Source organism: Poecilia mexicana, unplaced genomic scaffold (genome assembly GCF_051168715.1).
Source record: "Poecilia mexicana isolate PSO_F unplaced genomic scaffold, ASM5116871v1 scaffold_21, whole genome shotgun sequence".
NCBI lineage: Eukaryota > Metazoa > Chordata > Actinopteri > Cyprinodontiformes > Poeciliidae > Poecilia > Poecilia mexicana.
In genome coordinates this window covers 699,114-724,656 of record NW_028263390.1, presented here as the reverse complement: position 1 = coordinate 724,656, position 25,543 = coordinate 699,114, and the positions used below count along the sequence as shown (strand labels likewise).

At 46.4% G+C, this 25,543-nt stretch overlaps 2 protein-coding genes across 4 annotated transcripts in view; both read left to right on the top strand.

The window, feature by feature from the left end:
* The window catches only part of txlnba (taxilin beta a), a 9,509-nt gene extending 6,594 nt beyond the window's left edge, over positions 1-2,915 (top strand). For both annotated transcript variants that reach the window (XM_088002119.1, XM_088002118.1), the window contains exons 9-11: positions 344-436; positions 531-626; positions 1,465-2,915. In XM_088002119.1, coding sequence (XP_087858245.1) covers positions 344-436; positions 531-626; positions 1,465-2,487 — 1,212 coding nt within the window. In that variant the 3' untranslated portion in view covers positions 2,488-2,915. The remainder of the gene's footprint in view (positions 1-343; positions 437-530; positions 627-1,464) is intronic.
* A 4,859-nt stretch (positions 2,916-7,774) lies between these two features.
* Positions 7,775-24,250, top strand: senp6a (SUMO specific peptidase 6a). Of its 2 annotated transcripts, XM_088001955.1 has the most exons (23): positions 7,778-7,923; positions 9,631-9,724; positions 11,039-11,102; positions 11,181-11,287; positions 12,094-12,243; positions 12,325-12,395; positions 13,377-13,465; positions 16,656-17,019; positions 17,098-17,333; positions 17,412-17,555; positions 17,936-17,969; positions 18,260-18,448; positions 18,667-18,860; positions 19,366-19,517; positions 19,590-19,706; positions 19,788-19,910; positions 19,989-20,081; positions 20,578-20,882; positions 22,363-22,448; positions 22,564-22,649; positions 22,721-22,789; positions 22,867-23,017; positions 23,695-24,250. In XM_088001955.1, exons 1-23 carry the CDS (start codon positions 7,887-7,889, stop codon positions 23,896-23,898), a joined length of 3,159 nt encoding a protein of 1,052 aa, XP_087858081.1. In that variant the 5' UTR covers positions 7,778-7,886; the 3' UTR covers positions 23,899-24,250. The 2 variants fall into 2 exon arrangements, with proteins under 2 accessions (XP_087858082.1, XP_087858081.1); XM_088001956.1 differs by lacking the exon at positions 9,631-9,724 and having other exon boundaries at positions 7,775-7,923.
* Positions 24,251-25,543: the final 1,293 nt, after the last annotated feature.

Genomic DNA, 25,543 nt, shown 5'->3' with positions numbered 1-25,543 from the left:
GTCCACATATTGTCGCCTGCAGCGCCCCCTGCTGGCCATGACTCCAAACCTTCACACTAACATCCAGGAGGTTTGAAAACGTGCTGAAGGAAATCCTGCCCCCTTGTGGTGGTTCCCCTCATCTGCAGACAAAACCAAAGAAGGAGACAGCAGAACTTCAGCGCCTTCAGAACCAGAACCACATTTTAATCAAACATGCATGACAATAAAAGCAGGAATGAGCAGCTCTCTGTGTGATGACAGAACAACCTGGAAGTCCATCTTCAGCCTCAGGAATCTCTTGTGAACTCCTTAAAATCTTCTTGTCTTCCATGTTTACGTCTTCCTCCTCGTTCGTTCACAGCTGGCGCTCTACGCTCAGAAGTTTGACGAGTTTCAGGCAACGCTGGCCAAGAGCAACGAGATCTATGTCCGCTTCAAACAGGAGATGGACAACGTGAGCGGCTTCCAGATCCATTCAAATCTGCTCACATTCCTATCGTTATTAGAGTCATAATAACTGCAATAAAGCTGAATATTTCTGTTTTTAGATGACTGAGAAGATGAAGAAGGTGGAGAAGGAGGCAAACCTTTGGAAGACCAGGTTTGAGAACTGCAACAAGACGCTGATCGACATGATTGAGGAGGTAAGCTGATTGGACTGGAAGTAAATCAGAACCAAAATGCTGAGAAGTCGATGTGATGTTCTGTAGATACTTTGGATCAGCTTCTGAATTCCCTCCAGGAAACGAAGGAAATCATCACCCAGGACTCAGAGTCCCTCTGGTCTAAATAACACCAGATTTTATTCAGCATATCTGCACAGGTTTCATACTCACACAAATGTCCCACTGAGGGTCTGAGCCCCATGTTGGACACCAATCTTCAGTAGGCGTTGAACAGTGGCAAAAAAATAAAAATAAAACCATCTGCTCCAAATCAGGCCAGCAGGGCAGATTTTATTTAGTGGAACTGCATATAGAGATCCACAATCACAAAACTCTCCTATGGTTACCAAAACCTTCTTGTAGAGTGAGTGAGTTTGAGTCCGCTTTCTGACCTGAGTACGTCTTTTGACTCATCAAGCAACTTCCTTCTTCACCAATGGAAACAGAAATGAAGAGCCGTCAGATGTTAGCTGTTGGAGAATTTTTTTCTTTCTCTTATGCTAAAAACCATGAGGCATTTCTCCCGCTAACACTAGACACACATGTACACATTCACACCTCCCCAACCGAACCGGACGTTCGAGGCAGACGGACCGGAGTTGGGTTAAAGCGGACCAAACAGGGCTGGTGTGAATGCAGCATAGAAGGTCCTCATTGTGGACCACTTGGCTAATTAAATCATCTCCACTCATCTCAGAGGCTGGAACCCAACCCAGATATTAGAGCTGGAAGTTTCTGTGATCAGACTGAGCACCATCACCAGCATTGGTTAGCATTGGTTAGCGTAACTCTCTCCATTTTGTTTCTTCTTCTGCAGAGAACAGAGAAAGGCAGAGAGTACGACCTGTTCGTCCTGAAGATCCAGAAGCTGGAGAAGCTCTGCCGTGCTTTGCAGGAGGAGAGGAAAGGACTCTACGACAAGATCCGAGAGGTCCGCCAGTCCAGCGCCAGCCTCCCGTCCAAGCTAGCCAACTTCACAGAGAACGGTGGAGTTCCTGAAGACGCTGCCATGCCGGACCTGGAGGGGCTTCAGGAGCTCCAGGAGGACGACCCGGTTCTGACGGAGAACATCGCCCGGCTGCGGCAGGAGCAGGCCAAGCTGCAGGAGTTCGCTGCCGCCCTACTGGCCGCGCCAGGCGATAACGAGGAGCAGGACGAGAAAAAGGAGCTGAGCGCCGAAGATGATGTCATCGTCTCTGCCATCACTCAGTTCCAAACCAGAACCGACATCAAGGAAAGTCCGGCTTCAGCGCCTGGTCAGGCAGAAGGCGGAGAAGAGAAGGCTGAAGATCCACCTGTGGTTCTGCTGAAGGCTCCAGAACCGCAGGTAACCGGGTCAGAACCATCCGACCCGGTTATGCCTCCGGAGGTGGAGCAGAGTCCGACACAAGTCAGAGAGGATGTCCAACAGTCAGCAACCTCAGAACCAGGCAGGGTGGATCCAGAACCAGGCAGAGCGGATCCAGAACCAGGCAGGGTGGATCCAGAACCAGGCAGAGCGGATCCAGAACCAGGCAGGGCGGATCCAGAACCAGGCAGGGCGGATCCAGAACCAGGCAGGGTGGATCCAGAACCAGGCAGGGCGGATCCAGAACCAGGCAGGGTGGATCCAGAACCAGGCAGAGCGGATCCAGAACCAGAAGCTTTAGAGACAGAATGTCTGAAGGAGACCAGTTTGGTGAAACCAGTCCTCCCAGTGGAAGAGGTTCTGGTCCAGCAGTTGCCCAGTGGGCCAGAACCAGGAGAGTCCAGTAAACCGTCTGATGGGTCAACCAAAGCAGCCGGCGGGAAGCAAATCCCCAAGAAGAAGAAGAAAAGAAACAGCAAGAGCAGCAGCTGAACCTCGAGCCGTGTGTGTGTGTGTGTGTCTGTGTGTGTTTGTTTGTAATACCTTGTGGGGACCATTTCCCTGACACTACGTTGTGGGGACCCATTGCTTCTTGTGGGACCGAAGCCTGGTCTCCACAAGGGGAAACTCTGTTTTTGGGTCAGATATAGGGCTACAGTGTGAATTGAGTTTTGGTTAGAGTTAGGATAAGGTTTAGGCCATAGAAATGAATGGAAGTCAATGGAAAGTCCCCACAAAGATAGCAATGCAAATGCGTGTGTGTGTTTGTAAAGGTCAGCTGTCCAAATGAAGATGTAGCTTGACCAGCTGGAAGAGATGCCTCACTAACTTCTACATTTACTGCATGTTTAGTGAATCTAAAGCCAGAATTGGTATCCATGGCAACTGCAATCAATAAAGTGATTGTTTTTTTTAACAAATTTGATGTTTTCTGTCTTTGCTGCCTGAACATCATGACCTTTGACGTGAGTTTGCTCAAAACACAACCCTCACAGAGAATCAAATTAAGATCTGAAGTTAAATACTTATTTTGTTAGCTAAATACTTATGTGATTCATATCTGGACCTCATTCACAGTGACAGCATGAAAGCCAGAGAGAGATGGTGTGAGCCCCCTGCCCAGATCAGGAAACTGGGAGGAAGATGGAGAACTGGGAGTTTCCCTTTTCCCTCAGACATCAGGTGTATTAATTGTCTATACATTTAAGTTTTTATTATATATTCTTACTTCATAGTTATATAAAATATTCCATTGATTTTTTTTGTTTTCTTTTTAGTCATTTTAAATTCATTATTGTTGTTGTTATTATTATTATTATTATTGGATTTATCTAAAATATTTTTTATTGCTTTATTTATATATATATTTTTCAAACCCATAAATAAGTGAAATAATTGGCTGGGTTTGAAACACGGATGAGTTTTTCAGAAAAGAAAGAAGCAGAAAGTGCTTTAGAGAAATCAATAAAAGTATAAAATCCAACCATTGGACTAAAACTCCCTCAGGTTGTATTTTATCCTGAAGAGATTTATTTTTATAATTTAGAGAGCAGTGAGTCTGTGGTTTTGGATTAAGAGGGAAAACCCGGATTACCCGGAAAAAACCCAGAAAGAAAAGAGTAGAAACAATCAGCAGGGATTGAAACCAGGAGGTTTAGTTCCAACACCGAGCCGCTCAGTTTTTATGGAAGCAGGAAACTGTTTCGTTTCAAAGACATTTAAAAATGGATTCCTCGAACAACAGCATCTTAAAAAGCTGTTTGTTATCCTCTGGTCCCTAGAGGGGGCACCATCTTGCTACCACAACAGGTCCTCATAGCGAGAAGTGCGGAGCCGGTGGAACCACCTGGAGATGTTCTCCAGGTCCCGGTCGAAGGCTCCAAACATCCGGGCCAGAGTGTTCTCGGGTTTCCTTGTGATGTTCATTCTGGTTTCAAGGTAATCCAGAAGCAAGACGTCGAAACTGTTTCTTGCAAGCAGAGCGACTTTAAGAAGTTTCTGGATTGACCCGAAAGCCTCGTGGATTTCCTTGGAAATGGCCGCAGCGATGCGCTTCAGGTTTTCTGGCTGCAGCTCGAGTTGGGAAGCAGTCATCTGGTTCTGTTGGACCATCAATCCGCACAGACGGCTCACCATCATTTTCCGAACATCTGACGGGAAGAACTCGTAAAGCTCCTCGGGGATGTTGATCATATTTCTCAGGAGCAGACAGCAGAAGATGACGCCGCTGTCTGCTGTCGGCCTGGATCCCGGAGACGGGGAATCGGACTCGTGGTCTGGGCTGGCATCGTGTCTGTGGCAGTCCGGGATTCTTACTCCAAGCTGCTCTGCCAGAGCTTCAATGAGCGCCTCGTCAAACTCCTCATCTCTCCTCATCGCCGCCTTCACCATGTTTTCAGACGAGCCGAACCGCTGGTGCAAAGTTTCAGAAACGGTTGTCACGATGTCGGATAAGTTGTCTTTGGTGATGATGACCAGAACTCCGTCTGGGTCCCCAGTGGAAATCATCAGCTTCTTCAGACGCTTCTTCATCTTCGCCATGCAGCTCTCTGAGAGGATGCGTTTGGCGTTCATGTCGCAGTTTCTAAGAGTCCTGATAATCATAACACACACCATGGTGTTGATCTTGTCTTTTGTCCCAGGAGGACCGTAGACCAGGTTCTGTCTCAGTACATTCACCATCTCTACATCATCGAAAGACATTTTGGATTTGATTTATTTCTCTTCTTGGAACAAACAACCAACAACAAGTGGCTCCTGGACTGAAATGATCCAAACTGACCAACAGAGGGGACTGTTCAAGTCATGAGATCATAGGCGAATTGTGACGTCACAGCCGCAGGCAGCGCTTTGATGTAACAATGTGTTTGCAGAGGCGCAGTTGTGACCTTATTATTAGTTCTGTAAATCCACCGGATATGACGGCGTAAGTTGTGGCTATATTGAGAGCTGACTGTAATGAAGAGGTGGTAGAAATATTAAAAACATTTTCACCTTCCTTAAAGCTCTCTGAATCATATGGAGTTTACTGAAAGACTAGTTTATTTATTTAAAGGGGCAGGCATTCAGTGCGATGGTCCGTCAAACAATGTTCAGACAAATACAAAAAATACATTAAATTTTCTCTGTTAATTCTTGACTTTTATAATGTCCGGTTGAATTGGATTTTTTAAATAAACATTTTAAAATACAAAATGTGCTTAAGAAAACTGCACAGCAAATTCAAAAGTGTCAGATTTCCAGTGTTGGTGTTGTATGTTAAAATACAGTGTTAATTCAACACTTGTCTAGACTAATTCAACAATGAGTGTTAGTTGAATTGGAGTTAAATAAAACCAATTCAACACCAGACAGCTCCTCCCACAATTGTAACGTAGCTGTGACGTCACATGTTTGCCTGAGGAGCGGAGGCAGCAGTATGACGTCTTGTCTGGAGCTTTTTATAACAAGGTAAGTTCCATCTTTAAATGATTATGTTTTTGACTTTTTTATGGAGGCATTAATTTTCTGTTTGCGCAAGAGTATCGATTCATATACATAGTTCGCTTAACGTTCGTTTATTTGTTTGGGTATCACGATATATACGACTGTTTATTATTTTTGTTAGGAGCTAAAGCTAGCCAAGCAGGTAGCATGAGGTGTCGGGTGGTTAACCGAACATTAAAACTGTCAGAAAAATCTGAAGGCCATTTGAGTTAACATTATTTAGCTGCGGAGTTGTTTTCTTGTTGGACCGTTGGCTTGATCTAAGCCACAGGTGTCAAACTCCAGTCCTGGAGGGCCACTGTCCTGCAACATTTAGATGTGCCTCTGCTGCACCACCTGAATAGAATAATTAGGTGATTAGCAGGACTCTGGAGAACATAGCTACACAATGAGGAGGCAATTAAGCCATTTGACTCCAATGTTTTGTACCTGTAGAACATCTACAAACTGCCGACACATGACAGACTAACTGTCTTTATTAGACAGACTGTCTTTAATGTTGTCATGTTGGTGACTGAAGCCTGTTATGATGACTTCATCATATTTCTTCAGACAGGTTGGCACGACTTTTAATGAGGTCCAAAGATGTTTCTGTAAGTTGACTAATTTCTATAATACCTAATGATTATGTGATACTTAGTGTGTGAGTTCTGTTCATGGTAATTATTTCTGACTTTTTTATGCTTAATCTTGTAGGTGGTGAAATGCTCTACAGGCTAAAGGGGGCAGAGTAATTTGAATGAATATGATGGTGACACACAGAGGTGGGTCTGATTAGTTTTGTTCACACTTCTTTTTAAAATATGTATTTATTATCCTAATGTTTCTGCTATGTTTCCTGTTTTTCCTCCAGGCTGCAAAAAACAGGCATTCTTCTGTTGGTTCATGTTCTTCTTCCTACGTCCAAAGGCCACAAGAAAAATGCCAAAACGGCTCATGTCAAACTGTGGACCATGTTGTCAGATATGTGCAGGGATGTGTTACTTTAATGATCCTAGGTCTTTGTAGAAGGACTTTCTTATTGGCTTCATTTGCTATTTGAATGTAGCTGTGCTCAATATAGTTAATTTATTTGTTTTCTTAGCATTTTCCCAAATATGGGAGCCAGTGTTGAAGCCTTCCTCATTGGTGTGGAACCAAGACAGCCCTTCCTCCTTCATGTTGGCAAAAACAAGAGCAGCACCAAAGACACTTCACCATCAGTGATCACAAGGCCGCTTTCAGTGAACTTTCAAAGCTTCACCTTCAGTGCAAAGTACCATGAATGTATGACCTTTGTTGTATATTGCTGTCAGTGCTGTTTGGTGTTTTGAAATAAAAGTAGATTATGTACTGCAACTTGTGTTGGTGTTTTTGTAGATTCAAGTGGCATCTAATGTCTTTTAAAATAAATTTGGGGATTATTGACTACCAGTGGTATTTTGTGGGGGAAAAAAGGTTTAATTGGCTCTTGTGGCCTTTATTTGATAGTGAGTTGACAGAAAAGTGGGTAATGAGAGAAGGGGGGAAAACATGCAGCAAAGGCCGGGAAGCGAAAAGCCGTGTTGAGTTGTGCCTTCATATGTGGGTTGTGTTTAACCCCTGCACCACCAGAGCTCACCCAACCAATAGTATTTTAAAACTCAGATTTCTATGTTCTATATTTAATACTATTGTATTAAATGAACACATTCATAGTGTTAACTTTTGACACTATACACTAGTGTTGGGTAAATCAACACTGATGTGTTAAATTTCAACTACTGAGTGTTGATTCAACTCTATCACAAATGACACTTTCTAAAGTGTAACTTTCACAATCAAGAGTGGACCAATATAGGCACTTTCAAAGTGTTAATTCAATTCTCTAGGAGTTGACTTAACACTTCCAAATTTGCTGTGTGTGATGGAAATGGCAAATTTAGAAAAAAAAACAACTTCCTACATTTTTCAAAAAGGTTTTTTACACTTAAGGTGTTCATTGGATTTTTTTTGGGGAAAGCATCTTAATATCTGGGGGGCTAAAAGCACATTAAAGAGTAATTGAGGGCCTGATGTAGAACGACGTCATGAATTTATGTAGTTATGAAACTATGTTATTTTCATCAAACTGTAAGATATTCCTGATGATTTAACCTCATTAGGTAAAATAACTGAGTAAAGAAGACCCAGACCATGTTAATGGATCAGAACCGGAGAGTTTGAGGTGTTCAGAAACGGTTTATGGTTACATTGGGGGTTAAACCTGCAGCATGTTCTGGTTTCATTCAGCTTCTACTGGCTTGGAACGTTAGAGCTTTTATTGTGAAGCCCTGACATTCAACTTCCGGCATAGTGTGTATTTGTGGAGCCGAGAAGCTTTAAACGACCGAGCTGCTGTTTCCAGCCATTAATGAGCATCATCGGAACATGAAGCGGGTCAGGGCATGAACATGGCCCACAACAGAAGCTTCTTCCTCCAAGGTAAGCGGTGACACTCCGCACCGGACACCGGACCGGACCACTGCTGCTACTTCACCCGCACTCAGCCACCGGGACTCCGGCTGGCTCCACGCTGCTTCTCCCCATCATCCTCTGCCCGGACGGGGGGAAGGGAGGGCCGAATGTTCGGGTCTGGACCGGCTGGGGGACCGGCTATGGTTAGGGTTCGGTTGTTTGTGACCGGAATCGGCTCTGTTCTGGGGGCTGCAGCTATCCCCGTTAGCGCTGCTGTTAGCTGGATGTAGCCGCAGCATAGCCGGGCCTTCCTGTGGCTGGGAGGGGAGGCTGTAGCCCCAGAGCTGACTGGCTCACCGCAGATGGAGGCGCAAACAAGTAAACAATAAACAAACAAACAGATAAACAGCCTCTGATTGGCCAGAGTTCACTAACAGAATGCTAACGGGTGCTAACGAACATGCTAACAGGCTAGCTGTAGATCTGAGAGGAAAACATGTAAAGAGAAGCAGGATTGGTGTGAATTCAGAGGAAATATAACCTGCACAGGATAATAAATCCAAACACATGAGATATTATGATTTTTCACTGTTACTGTTATTGTAGTTACTATTTACTAAAATCAGATAAAAACTCCTAAAATGAGATAAAATGTAAATGGAAACGGGATTCCTTCAAATTAAATAGTGTACAAAATAGATAAAAATATTAAAGTTAACACAAACGAGAATATATATATATATATATATATATATATATATATATATATAATTTATGTGTGTGTATGGGACAAATATCTTTAATCAGTTATTACTAACTTGTAACCAGCTCCTCTTCCTTGCTGAAAAGTTGTTTGTAGATTAGTCTGGTCCAAGTGTGCTGAGATATTTCCACTAAAAACTAGATAAAATACTATTTGCAGTAGAATTTGATATGGGGGGATCCTGATTATTTTTATGTCAACAGTGCAGATGTTTAGATGGCAACCAGCTAGTTGGTTTGTTTTTATCATAAGTATGTTTTAGATTCAGGTATTTCTCTTTGAATCGAGCATTAGGAGTTCAACTGGTTTTCCTCCATCACCTGGTCTACGTTGGGGCCGGTTGTCTGTGGAACAGTGTTCTGGTTCTGGATGTGTGGACCTCATCCAGAACCAGTTTACCTGCAGCCAGGTTGGTTCTGCAGATTACCTCCTGCTTGTGACCCAGGCCCAGCAGAGGCGTCCAATCAGCTGCTTCAGAAACAGGAAGTGTGTGTGTTGCGGTGCAGCTGGTGTTTCAGGTTAACAGTTCCTCAGCCGGAAAGAAGCAACAAGAGGAGAAAATAAAAACTAAAAATAACAGAAAACTAATTAAGAAAATGCTGCAATAAAACAATAGAAATGATGTAAAAATAACCAAATAACTGTAATCCACGTCTTCCCAGAATTCCTCAGTTGTGTCCATCTGGTTCCATGTAGGACTGGAACGATTAATTAATTATTAGAATAACCAATTAATCGTCATAATAATAGATCAGTTAATCGGTTAGTAAAATGATCGTTGCAGCGTGTGGAGCGGCTCTCGGTCTGATCCGTCTGGTTTCAGTATCGGTTCTTCAGGGTCCAGATTCGGTCCGACTGTGCAGCTGGAACCGGTCCGGTCCGGCTCATATGATGCATGTGTTCTGACCCGGTTCTGGTTTGTGTTCTGCTGCTGTTCCTGTTCTGACCCGGTTCTGGTTTTACTGTCTAAGCCCTGAATAGATCTGAGAGCAGGAGAGATGGAGGCTTCAAGCACAGCTGGAGCTTCTCGCTTCCTGGTGACGCTGAGGCGGAAACCCGACACCAGTAAGCAGCTCTGCTCTCACTTTTTTATCCCGATCGCTCCGCCAAGGGCTGTCCCGGTGCTGCTGCTCTCATTCTCATCACCATCCTTCATTAGCCTCTGTTAGCTTCCATTAGCTTCTGTTAGCATCCATTAGCCTCCGTTAGCTTCCATTAGCCTCCGTTAGCTTCCATTAGCCTCCGTTAGCTTCCATTAGCCTCCGTTAGCGTCCATTAGCCTCTGTTAGCGTCCATTAGCCTCCGTTAACTTCCAGTAGCCTCTGTTAGCCTACAGTGCCCAGCTAGGCCCATAATTATTCATGCTTCTGTCAGATTTTGATCAGAAATTTTTGTTTACGTAAGAAATCTGGAAAAAAAAAAGTTTATTACACATTTAATAAATATATGTTACTAAATGATTCTGTAATCATTATAAATGTTTGTTGGCAGCTTTCTGGACGGTCTCTCTGATTAAGTGTAGGGCTGAATCGATTAATTGGGATTAATTGATAACCGTAAGAATCATCAACTAATTTAGTAATTAATCGGTAAATGGAGCATCAAAGCTCCAACAGGCTGGTCAGTGGTGAATTAGAATATGTGATAAAAATGTTTTTAAAACTCAACATAGATAAATAAAACCTACATAGAAGCGCTACAAAGCAAAAAAATATATACCAAGAGAAAAATGTGCAATCTCATTTCACTAAACTGAAGTCCTCCTGACCACTAGGGGGAGTCTGGAATTGTTCTGTAATATTAAATAACTACATGCTAAAAAAGCAAGTGGGATGCACTTTTTCTTTCTTTCACCCAACTTTCTTCTGAACTTCCTGATTTTTTACTGAGCGCTTGGTCCCAGATAATCTGCTGGTCGACTCCCCCTAGTGGTCTGGAGGACTAACATCAGTTTGCAGCTTTTTATACTTCTTTTTTTGTGACTTGCGACATTTTTTGTTTTGCAGTATTTTTCTGTTGCGTTAGTTTTTGTGTGTTTTGGAGTTTGCATTGTTTATAAGTTTGATTTTTGTTTGAACCTGTGGGCCACCGTACTGCAGCAGAAACTGTAACATCACAAAATAAAGTTATCACAGAACTTTTTAATTAAATCTGAGAAACAATAATTAAGACAATCAGGGATGAAAAACATTAAAGGTCAGAAGTTTACATACACCTGGTGGAAGTGAAATCAGACCAGAATTTTGTGGGTTTCGTTTACCTTCAGGTTTGACATGAATCATGATGACTGAACCATCCAGACCTTTCTCCTCAAAACGCCACACTGTAGACAGGTCAAAGGTCATCGTGGCTCACGGTTCTGGACTCTCTTCTCTGCAGGGCGAGCGTGGTGAGCAAGGAGGAGATGGAGCGGCAGCAGCTGACCCCTCCGGAGGAGAAGAAGGTAACTCCTCCTGGTTCCTACCCGGTTCTGACCCGGTTCTGATGGTTCTGGTTCTGATTCTGCTTTGTTCTGCCCCAGTCTCCTTCGTTAAAGCACTACAGTTCTCCCGACCAGCTGAGGACGTACGGAAACCGAGCCAGCAGCCACATGCGGTCCCTGACCCGGCTGACTCCCCGGAGGTTCAGGTACGGCCCAGTTCTGCTTCTTCAACCGTACTGGTCCAACTGGTTGCACTGGTTTGTTGTTCCAGGACAGATCATCAATAATAGTCAATAAATAAACTATTATGAATATTGTTTTAACTCGTCAAATTATCAAAGTATCTTCAAAGAGTCGATGTAGATACTGATGCTGTGAGCAGGAAAGATCTCCAGTAGCAGTCAGTGTTGCATCAAACCTGAAGAGGTCTCTGACTGAAGAAGAAGAAATCTGAAAGTCTTATGACCATTCTGACATGCTAACAGCTTTAGCAAGAATGTCTTAAATTAATTTTTAAAAAATGTAAGTTGGCCTGAAATACGTGAGTCACAGGTTTGTCATCTTCTTCTTGCAGGTTTTTGGTTTTTGTGAGATTTTTCTCTCGGGCAAAAGTTTGAGTTGCACTCAGACATCTTGAAGCCAGTTGAGGCTAACGCTAACTAGCTGCTAACTTGCTAGCTTTTGACGATGTCCTGTAGTACAGGACCATTAGCCATGATAGTCAAGGCAGTTTCATTTATAAAGCAGCTTTGAGCCAGAGACAACTTGGTGTTTATAGCAAGTTATAAACATGTAATAAGAAAAAACATTAAACAGTTTTTAATTAAACAAAAAATACCGAGAAGGCGGTCCAAACAGCAGTGGGCCTTCATTATTATCTGCAGATGCTGGTTCTGGTTGGTTTCTGATTTGTCCAGCAGGTCCAGGTCCCGGTTCTGGTCCAGGTCCCGGTTCTGGTCCAGGTCCAGGTCCCGGTCCCGGTCCCGGTTCTGATCCACTCTCTGCCCCATAGTGACGTGGCGCTGCCGGTACCAACGCAGTCCTCCACCAGAACCGACCTGAACCTGATCTTCACCTCGGCGCTTCCTCCAGGGATCGTCCTGCAGGGCCGCCACTTCCAGCACGCCCAGGTGCCGTCGGCCGCCAGGAAGCCGGGTCAAAGGTCAGCCGTCCTCACGCGCACGCTTCTGCCTCCTCATGAGGATGTGGCTAGAGACGCTCTATTGACCCTCCTGTCCCGCAGAAACAACTTCTCGTCCACACAGCCGGCCGTGGAAGTGGACAGCATCGTCCTCACCTGTCCGGAGTCTCCAGGTAGAGTTCTGCTCCGCTGCTTCACGTTACCATGGAAACAAGCATCAAGTAGAGAGTCAACATTATCTGGGAGAACTAGCTAACGCTAGTTTCTGATCTATCTTCATCAGAAACAAATCTGCAGTGTTGTTTTGATTCTTTCATGTTAGAGAAATCCTTTGATCTCCATGGTGACCGTTCGGTCTGGGCGGACCTAGCCCCGCCTTCAGGGCGCAGCCCCCCCCCCCCCCCCACTCAGCTCCTTCAGACTAGCCAGCAGCAATTAGCAAACTGCTCATTGCAGGAGCTACTGCAAGTAAAAACATTAAAGGGTTAATAGAGGAGCCATGTTGGGACGACTTCCTGGAGGCGGAGCTTCAAAGTTCTTAAAGAGACAGAGGCCCAATTTCAAGGTGTTAAGTTACAAAGTTAAATATCTTTTAAGTCATATTTGATATAAATAACATTTTTAAAACAACTGAAGGTAGCATAGTTACTGATTATGGTAGGGAATGTCACTTTGTGCCTGGAAAACGCATAATTACTGACTTTTACTTTGACTATACCATAGCGTTACCCGGCCCAGCAGCACCAGTTGATTTCACAGATTAAAATCTGCCACTCCGTGTGGATTAATCCTCAAATGTCTTTTTTATTATTATTATTTTGTTTTAATAATATTTATTTTATATTTACAGCCTTATCAATTCTAACTTATTAATGGCTAATCAGGTCAGTGGGCGGGGCCAACTCTGCTCTAGTTGATAGTGATTGGCCAGAGGTTGACCAATCAGACGTCAGATCCGTTTCATCCAATCATGTTCTACCAGAAATACAAAAATGATTATTTTCACAGTTAAAGCTCCAACATTCTGGTAGTTTCTGCATTTAATTATTTCATGTCTGCGTGGATGTTTCTGACAGCAGTAGGTGTTTCTGTCAGAATGAGTCCTGGTCGTCATGGCGACGGGTCAGCTGAGCTGCCTGTTCTAACTGTTGCAGAAGAAACGCTGAGCATCAAGCGGCGCGTCCAGCAGAGGAGGAAACCGCTGGAGGACGTCGGCTTCTCTCCACAGCTCCAGGCCCCCGAGGTGAGAGAGGCCGCACCGCGTTTCCCACAATTCATAGCTGAGTCACTCCAGGAAACACACACACACACACTCCAGGAAACACACACACACACTCCAGGAAACACACACCAGGAAACACACACACTCCAGGAAACACACACACACACTCCAGGAAACACACACCAGGAAACACACACCAGGAAACACACACCAGGAAACACACACACACACCAGGAAACACACACACACACCAGGAAACACACACACACTCCAGGAAACACACACACACTCCAGGAAACACACACACTCCAGGAAACACACACACTCCAGGAAACACACACACACACTCCAGGAAACACACACACACACACCAGGAAACACACACACACACCAGGAAACACACACACACACCAGGAAACACACACACACTCCAGGAAACACACACACACTCCAGGAAACACACACACTCCAGGAAACACACACTCCAGGAAACACACACACACACTCCAGGAAACACACACACACTCCAGGAAACACACACACACACTCCAGGAAACACACACCAGGAAACACACACCAGGAAACACACACCAGGAAACACACACACACACCAGGAAACACACACACACACCAGGAAACACACACACACTCCAGGAAACACACACACACTCCAGGAAACACACACACACTCCAGGAAACACACACACTCCAGGAAACACACACACTCCAGGAAACACACACACACACTCCAGGAAACACACACACTCCAGGAAACACACACACTCCAGGAAACACACACACTCCAGGAAACACACACACTCCAGGAAACACACACACACACTCCAGGAAACACACACACACTCCAGGAAACACACACACACACTCCAGGAAACACACACCAGGAAACACACACACTCCAGGAAACACACACACACACTCCAGGAAACACACACCAGGAAACACACACCAGGAAACACACACACACACCAGGAAACACACACACACACCAGGAAACACACACACACTCCAGGAAACACACACACACTCCAGGAAACACACACACTCCAGGAAACACACACACTCCAGGAAACACACACACACACTCCAGGAAACACACACACACCAGGAAACACACACACACTCCAGCCTGATGGTTTCGGTTTAAACCGTTTTTGTCTTTTGATCCGTAAACACGTGCAGGAATGTTTCCTCTGGTCTGTCAACAATCCAAGAAAATATTTATTCTGTTATTCTTGTTTTGTTTTAAAAAATGAAAGTTAAACATAAATGTAAAAATCATTTATTTCATAGTTCAGGTCTGGAACGGTTAGTTGGATAAAAGATTTTTCTGATTATTTATTTAATCACAATATTAGAAATGCATAAGATGCAAATAAACAAATAATTTAATTAGTAATGGAGTTTTTGATTAATCACTTATTCTGACAATAAGTTTTTTTTAGTGTATACAATATTAAAGGTATGAATAAACAAATAAATTCATTTAACTAAAACGCTGCAGCGTCTTTCCTTCGCTGGTCGTTTATAGAAAACGATGACTCAGCAGCTGCAGTGGATTAATAATCAGCTTTGGTTTAAATTCCCTTCAATCATTGTCAAAAACCTAATTTAACTTTATTTAATTCAAAATGTAATAATTAACATATTTGATCCAACAAGTAAAGAATCACTTCAGTTTAAATAAAAAGTAAAAAAATAATCAACATCATAATTATTTGTAATTTCTTCTGTTGAGAAAATGACGATTAAGTTAAATTTTTTCTACATGGAAGTGAGGAATAAACTGAGCTGTGGTTCCTGTTCCCCCATGTTCCCCGTGTTCCCTGTGTTCCCTGTGTTCCCCCATGTTCCCTGTGTTCCCCCATGTTCTCTGTGTTCCCCCATGTTCTCTGTGTTCCCCCGTGTTCCCTGTGTTCCCCCGTGTTCCCTGTGTTCCCCGTGTTCTCTGTGTTCCCCATGTTCTCTGTGTTCCCCGTGTTCTCTGTGTTCTCTGTGTTCCCCCATGTTCTCTGTGTTCCCCCATGTTCCCTGTGTTCCCCCATGTTCTCTGTGTTCCCCCATGTTCCCCGTGTTCCCCCATGTTCCCCGTGTTCCCCATGTTCTCCGTGTTCCCCATGTTCTCTGTGTTCCCCGTGTTCCCCCATGTTCCCCGTGTTCCCTGTGTTCCCTGTGTTCCCCCATGTTCTCTGTGTTCCCCCATGTTCCCCGTGTTCCCTGTGTTCCCCCATGTTCTCTGTGTTCCCCGTGTTCTCTGTGTTCTCTGTGTTCCCCCATGTTCTCTGTGTTCCCCCATGTTCCCTGTGTTCTCTGTGTTCCCCCATGTTCTCTGTGTTCCCCCATGTTCTCTGTGTTCCCCCATGTTCCCTGTGTTCCCCATGTTCCCCGTGTTCTCTGTGTTCTCTGTGTTCCCCCATGTTCTCTGTGTTCCCCCATGTTCCCTGTGTTTCCCCATGTTCCCTGTGTTCCCCCATGTTCCCCGTGTTCCCCATGTTCTCCGTGTTCCCCATGTTCTCTGTGTTCCCCATGTTCCCTGTGTTCCCCATGTTCCCTGTGTTCCCCCATGTTCCCTGTGTTCCCCCATGTTCCCTGTGTTCCCCATGTTCCCTGTGTTTCCCCATGTTCCCTGTGTTCCCCCATGTTCCCCGTGTTCCCCGTGTTCTCTGTGTTCCCCCATGTTCTCTGTGTTCCCCATGTTCCCTGTGTTCCCCCATGTTCCCTGTGTTCCCCCATGTTCCCTGTGTTCCCCCATGTTCCCTGTGTTCCCCCATGTTCCCTGTGTTCCCCCATGTTCCCTGTGTTCCCCCATGTTCCCTGTGTTCCCCATGTTCCCTGTGTTCCCCCATGTTCCCTGTGTTCCCCATGTTCCCTGTGTTCCCCCATGTTCCCCGTGTTCCCCATGTTCTCCGTGTTCCCCATGTTCCCTGTGTTCCCCCATGTTCTCTGTGTTCCCCCATGTTCCCTGTGTTCCCCCATGTTCCCTGTGTTTCCCCATGTTTCCTGTGTTTCCCCATGTTCCCTGTGTTCCCCGTGTTCCCCATGTTCCCTGTGTTTCCCCATGTTTCCTGTGTTTCCCCATGTTCCCTGTTCCCTGTGTTCCCCCATGTTCCCTGTGTTTCCCCATGTTCCCTGTGTTCCCCCATGTTGCCCCATGTTCCCCATGTTCCCCATGTTCCCTGTGTTCCCTATGCAGCCGGGTCGGCCCGTCTGCCACTCCGTGTGTCTGAAGTGCCGCCAGCCCAGTGAGCTCGGCAGCAGCTGCTTGACCTGCGGCAGCAGCGAGTCTCTGGCGCCCCCCCCAGGCGCACTGACCCAGCCCGCCCCGTCCTCTCCCACCCCGCGCCCCGCCATCCGGTCCCAGAACCCCGCCGGACCCGTCGGGATCCAGCAGAACTTCTACAAACCCGGCGCCGCCATGCCGGTGCGCGTCTCGGCCAGCAGGGTGGCTCCGCTGAGCAACGGCAGGATCCCGCTGCTAGCTGGGACGTCGGGCTGCTGCAGAGCCAAAGGGAAGCGAGCGGCGGCGGCGGGGCAGCAGCCGGAGCTCAACGACCCCAGTGAGCCACGGAAATCACCATCCGGGAAGCTCGCGGTTTTCCGATGTCGCCAGGCTGACCTGCGTTCTTCTTCTGTAGTCGTCCTGTCCAGTGACGAGGAGGAGGCGGAGACGGGCAGCACTGGAAGCGTGAACCGATTGGACAACGTCTCGCCTCGACCCGCTGACTCCGCCCACTCCTCTCCGGCGCCCTCCGGAGGCCGAGTGGAGGCGGCGGTGAAGAGCGCCGCCGAGCAGGAGGAGCTGAACGCCGACTTCTTCGAGGACGTCAACACGAAGATCACGATCCCACGCCGAGCCCGCATGAAGGACCAGGTGAGACCGGGAGTTTACTGGGAAAATCCCCGGGAGCTAACTGGGAATCAAACCTTCTCTTCTTCTCCTGTTTCCCAGTTTGGGAATCAGCCTCCAGCCGAGTCGCTGACGCCGAGGAGGAAGAAGCCCAAAATGGCGCTCACCAAGTGCGACAGCATCATCCTGGAGTGCCGCAGCGTTCGGATCGGCAGTCTGAGGCGGATGGTGACGAAGCCCGTCATCGTGAGTCCGAACCGTTCCCAGTCATAGATTCACCACTAGTTTGGAAATTACAGCTCGTTGCTTTTTTTGTCATACGTTGCTGGGTTTGGTGCTGGTTGCTTTTTTTGCTGGAAAAATCAATGAATTTCGGAGCGTCAGAGACACCAGAACCTCAGCAGAACCTCGGGCCGGGCTCCTCCATGCTGAGCCACATTCATGCATGGATTCATGAAAAAGGAGCCCAGACCTGAACCGAGTTTACAGAAATGAACAAACCTTTTATGAGTCACAGATTCCTGTTAAAATGTCGTTTCCATTGAACCGTTTTAATATTCTGATTACTGCAGCTCAGATCAAAGTGGAGCAGAAAACAATAATTACTTTTTTTTTCTTTTTTCCAGTTTTCTGTGGACAGCATCCAGGTGGAAGCTGAAGGTAAGGAGCAGCTGTGATTGGCTGCCTGCAGCAGGCAGGCTTCCTTTCAGGTTGACCTCGGGTTAATCTCAGGTTAATCTCAGGTTGATTTGAGGTTAATCTCATGTTGATTTCAGGTTAATCTCAGGTTGACCTTGGGTTAATCTCAGGTTGACCTTGGGTTAATCTCAGGTTGACCTCAGGTTGATTTCAGGTTAATCTCAGGTTGACCTTGGGTTAATCTCAGGTTGACCTCAGGTTGATTTCAGGTTAATCTCAGGTTGACCTCAGGTTTCCTGCTGTCCCTCCAGGTGCGGAGCCCGGCTCTGTGGAAGACGTTTACCTGCAGACGTCGGAGCTGATCAGCTGCGAGTGGTGCAGCGTCCGGAAGCTTCCTGTTCTGTTTTTCCAGACGACCGCGGATGGATGTGTGCGCCTGCGCTCGCAGCTCAACATGTCGCAGGAGCAGGGGGGCCAGTGGTACGACTGCACCGCAGAGCGTGAGTCCAGACAGCTTCCTGTGTCTGATCCGGGTCAGAACCAGAATGTTGAAACTAAAACTTCACTTTATTCTGTCAGTAGCGACTCGTGCTAGTAGAATTAATTCTCTGTTGACATTTCTCATGGTTTCTAGTCTTTTATTTTAGCACTTAATGTAGCTAGCGTCTGAGTTCCTAAGAATCGGGAGGAAGATGGATGTGAGGTTTTGTTTCCTCAGACTTGGATGAGAAGTACATCGTGCTGATCTTCGAGAACGGCCTGGTGATGAAGGAGCAGATGATCCTGGAGGACATCCTGACCGTCATCGGCCGCAACAACAGACTCAGCAGCTTCCCCACCAAGCTGACCTTCGACGAGGCCAACATCCGCCTGGTCAACTACAACAAGGCGTCCAGCCAGAAGGTCGACAAGGTGCGTTCACTGACCAACGGAAAGTCAGAAACTGGATGACCTTTCCAATCCAAACAGGAAGCTGGCAGAAGCACGGATGATCTGAACTCTCCTCGTTTGATTTACACAGATTTATTAATTGGCTTAATTACGTCATAAGTAACTACATAAATGTACCTATAATGTAAAATGTTCCACGTTCGGCATGTTGGATTATTTTACTTTAACTTGTTTTATTTGACTTTCGTCAGCTTTTCCCTGTCGGTCTAGTTTTTGCTCTGCTGGTCGTTGGGGGACTTTGGTTCTTGTCTCTGTCATCAGGTCTCATTTCTGATCATTAAACTAAACATGAGCTTCTTTTAGGTTAGCATTAGCATTAGCGATGTTAGCTTTGTGTGTAGTTAGAGGTTTTTCTGTTGGGACCGCTCACTGGAATGGATCTGATTTAATCTGGTCCTGGTTCTGTCGGGCCTGTCTGAACCGGACCTTTACTCAGCCTCTGGTTGATGTTGCCCCCCTGCTCCAGGCGAAGCTGGAGCAGCAGCCCCCTAAAGCACCCCCTGCTGGCGGGATGTCGACTCGCACGCGGATGGCGACGCGCCAGCAGAGCAGCGCGTTCTTCGATGAAGACGAGGAAATGACGGACCTGCAGCCGACCTTCTCTGGGCCGGTCATGAAGTGAGTGTCTCTGCCGCCCCCAGCTGGCCGGCTGAGCTAACTGCCGTTAACCTGCCGGCGTCTGCCCCCCAGGCTGATGGTGTACCCCCCGCCTCCAGCCAAAGGCGGGATCTCCGTCACTAACGAAGACCTGCACTGCCTTAACGACGGGGAGTTCCTGAACGACGTCATCATCGACTTTTATTTAAAGTGAGTTTTTATCGTTTCTGCTTCTCCTTACATGTGAACAGATTTAAAACTTCTGGTCATTTCTGTTTCTCCGTCTTTTAGATATTTAGTTTTAGAAAAATTAAAAAAAGAAGACGCACAAAGGATCCACGTGTTCAGCTCGTTTTTCTACAAGCGGCTGAATCAGCGAGAGCGGCGGAGCGGCCCGGACACGGCCAGCCTGCCGTAAGCGCCGCCGCCACCGCGTGTTTCAGGCGGTCCAGTCGGTTCCGGTTCTGATCTAAACTCTGATTGGCTCCTCAGGATCCAGAAGAGGAAGCACAACAGGGTGAAGACGTGGACGCGGCACGTGGATCTGTTCCAGAAGGACTTCATCTTTGTTCCCATCAACGAGTCGTAAGTCACCCTGACCCCTGAAATCCTAATTTCTATAAAAACAGGCCTGGAGACCTAACAGTCCGGCACCTGAACCCAGTCTGACTGGAACAAACAGAAATGTAATAAAAAAGCCGAAATCCAGGCAGAAATTAATCGATTCATTCAAACTCAACACAGTCAGAAGTAATGAATCAAAATCTATAAAATATATCAAACTTTTTGCATTAAATATGAAAACTCTGTTCCTCTACTGGCAGGTTTAACCTCATCTGGTTCCAGTTCTGCCACAGACCTGGCATTGATCATATTTTCTGTTATTATCTGGTTAATAAATGATCAGCAGCTCTAAGCTTCCATCGGCGGTCAGTAAAATGTTTTTCTTCTTTAAAGGAATTAAACTGTTAGTTTTTACAGCATCGTCACCTGGTGCTTCAGCCTCAGTGAACGGAAGCAGCTGGAAGTCTCACCGTTTCCCTCATAAGGTTAAAGGTCAGGTGGATCTATTTCTCCTCAGGGCCCACTGGTACCTGGCGGTCATATGCTTCCCGGGCCTGCACGGTCCGGTCCTGGAGAAGAACCCCATGTACCTGGACCCAGCCGCGGCCTCCGGGTCGCCCGGCCAGCCGCAGGCGGAGGAGAACATTCCAGACCACTGCCGGCCGCTGTCCCCGGACGGCCTGGACTGCTCGTCCGAGGAGCCGTCCCCCGCCGTCCCAGAGGAGGCCGACTGCGACCCGAACGAGGCGGGCCAGAACCCGCTGGGACCGGACCAGAACCCGCTGGGACCGGACCGGGCCGATGCCGAGCTGCAGTTCAGCAGTAAGTGGATGTAAAGCACAGGTGTCAAACTCGAGGCCCGCGGGCCACATGTGGCCCCCCAGGATTTTATAGGCCCATGATTGACTGAGTACAAACTACATCTCCCACAATGCATTCCGATTGTTACCAGCCAACATTACGGCTTCTCGCCACTAGAGAGCAGCAGAGTCTCAGTTTTATTCCCAGCAAATAAAACTGAGACGTCGACAAGCTAACATCAAAACGTCCAAGAAAAGAAAAATCGATTTATAAGTAAGACTGAATGAAGATGTGTGAGTTGGTGTCAGGGCGGCAGGTGGCGCTAGACTTTTGTTATCCGTTATCTTGACCGACAACATAAAAAAATCGGTCCTGTAGTATTTTTACCCGTGTCGGAGCCGCGTCTGCAGTGGTTGAGCAGCGCACTGCGCATCATGTTACAGTCTAACTTCTGCATCGTCATTTATGTCCTCCAGATAAACTACCGGCTCCTCAAATGGATTAGCTCAACGTTGGGTTCCCTTTGGTTTTCTCTGGTCTGGAATGGAGACTTGAGTTTAACGCTCCGTTTCTACCAAAGGTTTGCGATCCGCTTCCTAACCAGACGCTCCAAAGCGTCCGGTCCAGAACTCTTCAACAGGCCGTCAGCTCCGGTCAGAAAGACGCATTTAGTTCAGAGACCATGAGATGATATTCAGAAAGGATTTTTAATTAACTGATTTCAGTTGCCTCTGCGATTAAATCTTAGCATAAAGTCTGTAATGTTTCCCCATGTGCACCAGTCAGGGGTGTTAATTAGAACCTGTCAAAATGACCGACGGGCTTTACATTTTCCCGTATTTTAAACAAATATCCGGTCAAATACGGAAAATATTGGGTTAACGGGCCTCTGGGTGAAGAGGATCAGCTTTAAACATCACCTCAGTGTTTCGTTGTTATGTGGAGTTCATGTTGCTTAGTAATAAAAACCGTTTTGTGAAGGAAGTTGAGAGTTAACATCAAAACTTGTTTTTATTATTTGTTTGCTTTAAACACTGATTTAAATATTGTAATTTTTAAACTGAGCAGAAATTTTACATCCATGGAAACTCAAATGTAATATTTAAAACTTCAATACATAAAATCAGTTCTTGAACAATATGAGGGGTTAAACATTGTATTTCCATACATTTATGCTGGGGCTGCCCAAGTCCTCCTCTAACTCACCTGGATGGTTCCTGATGGTTCCTCCTCTAACTCACCTGGATGGTTCCTGATGGTTCCTCCTCTAACTCACCTGGATGGTTCCTGATGGTTCCTCCTCTAACTCACCTGGACCATCGACTCATTATGAGCCTCTGAATGAGGAATCAGCCTCTGGGGTGTTTTAGATGAAATGTGGCCCGTTGAGGGCCAATGTGCTACGTGGCCCTCGGTGAAATTGACTTTGACACGCCTGATGTAAAGGTTCTGCTGCTGTGTGGTGCTGAACCCGGTCGGAACCGTCTGTTGCTGTCTGCAGGCGAGCTGCACCGGATCAGCGTCTGCTACGGCTCCGGAAACGGAGACGACGCCTACGCCTTCTCTGACGACCAGAGCTCCTGCCAGGTACCGACCCACCGGACCAGATTCTGGTTTTAACACGATGAATCGTTCAAATTATCGATTCATCGTCAAAACAGCAATTAGTGGTTGATAATCGATTAATGGCTGTGTTGACCAGGACGAGTGCAGCGACGACGGGAACATGGCCGACGACACCGGCGCCTCCGAGACCAGCTTGGCCTCCAAACCCGTCATCTGCAAACAGTGAGTGGGTCGGCCCGTCAGAACCAGCAGCGCCCTCTGCTGGTTCTGACGGGCCCTGTCTGCTCTGTCAGGCCGTGTATCCTCATCATGGACTCCCTGCGCGGCCCGGCCCGGTCCAACGTGGTCAAGACTCTGAGAGAGTGAGTGGGATGCGTTCAGGTTCTGATCCGGCTCCGATGCTGGTTCTGATGCTGGTTCTGATCCGGTTCTGGTCCAGGTACCTGGAGGTGGAGTGGGAGGTGCGGCGAACGACGCAGCGGGGTTTTGGGAAGGAGGTGATGAAGGGCTCCAGCCCCCGCGTGCCGCAGCAGGATAACTTCAGCGACTGCGGCGTTTACGTCCTGCAGTACGTGGAGAGCTTCTTCGAGGTCAGAGCCGTCCGCCATCTTGTTTCTAACCCACTTCAACTTTTCCAGATAAACTCTGAATTCGTCCGCAGAGCTTCCACCTTTGTTTCAAATATTTGGCGTCTCAGTGCTGCCACGTTAGGTAAAGATTAACATCACGTTAATCTTTACCTTCCTCCATTTTTAATCTCTTCAATTCAGAGCTGCGAAATGTAAAATGAACGTTTCCACCTGACGCAGTTCAGTTTTCCTTTTCCTTCTGACATTTTAGAAGTTTATTCAAAATTTAGATGACAGTTGGATTAAAAATCAGCTTCACATGAGAGAAAAGTGTCCAAAGCAGAAAAAAGTCTTTAACGTTGACATTTCAGCCGTTTTATTTCCGTTCCGGTTGCGGCCATCAAAGATCATCAATAACCCAGGTGCATGCTGGGATACGGATTTGGGTTTCCAAGGACTGAGGCTGGAGTTGATGTAAATCCATTTAGTAATAAATAGATAAAATCATTTATTTCAGACAGAAACTGACACATTATCTCAATTTTAGTAAAATAATAGAAATCAGATTCAGTCATGTCGACATTGATGTTAGACTTCAGGTTTTGGAGGCTCTAAGACGACTGTTGGGTTTCTGGGAGCCTCCAGAGGTTCTGCTGTGTCCCGGTTCTGATCCGTCCCGGTTCTGCTCCTCTCTCCAGAACCCCATCCCCAGCTTCCACCTGCCCATGAACTTGTCTGACTGGTTCCCCCAGCAGCGGATGAAGACAAAGCGCGAGGAAATCAAGGAGCTCATCCTGAAGATCCAAGGTCAACAGGAAGTGGACAGGAAGGAGTTGGGCCGGGCCGAGGATCCGCCCGGTTCCCCCGAGGAGGTCGAGGAGACGCCGGGATCTGACCCCTGATAGCCCCGTCTCCTTGGAGACGGTCCTGGATCGCCTGCCTATGTTAAAAACACATCAGACTTGAAATTTGTACCGAGTGAGACATCACATGTAAATACGCTGCCTTTGTAACTTCCTGTTTAGGACTCATCCGTGGAGCGTTAAGTTATGGATACATACGCATCTCGTCCTGCGGGAGGCGCTGTTCTGCTCTTGCATCGTCATTTTTTAATCTCGCCTTGTTTAGAGGAGCCGAAGACAATAAACAGAAGCCTGTGAGTTCAGAGCGCGCCCCCTGGTGGACAGGAGGCGCAGTAGTTAGGAGCTCGTTGTATCAATACAAACAATAAAAACAAACTGATGCAAGAGCAAATGCGAATCCGCCTCTCTGTCTGCTGCTGGTTCTGGTGGTACGACCCGACGGAATCGAACCGTCATGATGGTACCAACCCGACAGAATGGGTTCGACCCAACGGAACCGAACCAACCAGATGGTACCAATCCGATAGTACTGACCCTATAGCCAACCCGAGGTACGGACACGGTGGTACCGACACACAACAAACCCGACCCAACGGGTTTGTTTTCGTAATAACCAAAAGAAACTGACATAGACCTGACGGTACCAACCTGATGGATCCCACACGACCGGAAATGACACTTTGGTACCGAACCGACACCGACCCAGTCGGTCCGACTCCAGACGAGTTTAACAGGGAAGCATCGGCTTATTTGGGGGACAAAATGAATCTACGCAGCAATAATAATATTACTGAAGTAAAAGAAAAAAGAACAGTGCAGTAAAACTACTCTAAGAACCTTTTTTTTCCAAAAGTTACTCAAGTGAACGTAACCAATATTACCCACTTTTGAACATAAACATCAGTAGCCTAGAGGCTACTAGTTAACAAGCTAAAGGTGCTGCATTGGTGCTAGCTAGTCATCTGTTAGCTAACATTAGCTAGTCATCTGTTGGCTAACATTAGCTAGTCATCTGTTAGCTAACATTAGCTAGTCATCTGTTAGCTAACATTAGCTAGTCATCTGTTGGCTAACATTAGCTAGTCATCTGTTAGCAAACATTAGCTAGTCATCTGTTGGCTAACATTAGCTAGTCATCTGTTAGCAAACATTAGCTAGTCATCTGTTGGCTAACATTAGCTAGTCATCTGTTAGCTAACATTAGCTAGTCATCTGTTAGCTAACATTAGCTAGTCATCTGTTAGCTAACATTAGCTAGTCATCTGTTGGCTAACATTAGCTAGTCATCTGTTAGCAAACATTAGCTAGTCATCTGTTGGCTAACATTAGCTAGTCATCTGTTGGCTAACATTAGCTAGTCATCTGTTGGCTAACATTAGCTAGTCATCTGTTGGCTAACATTAGCTAGTCATCTGTTAGCTAACATTAGCTAGTCATCTGTTAGCTAGCATTAGCTAGTCATCTTTTATCTATCATTAGCTAGTCATCTGTTGGCTAACATTAGCTAGTCATCTGTTGGCTAACATTAGCTAGTCATCTGTTGGCTAACATTAGCTAGTCATCTGTTGGCTAACATTAGCTAGTCATCTGTTAGCTAACATTACCTGCATCCAGCAGCTTTACTAAACTCAGTCGGTTAGTTTGGGGGGAAAAACTGCAAAGTTCTTTGCTGCCATGATTCTAA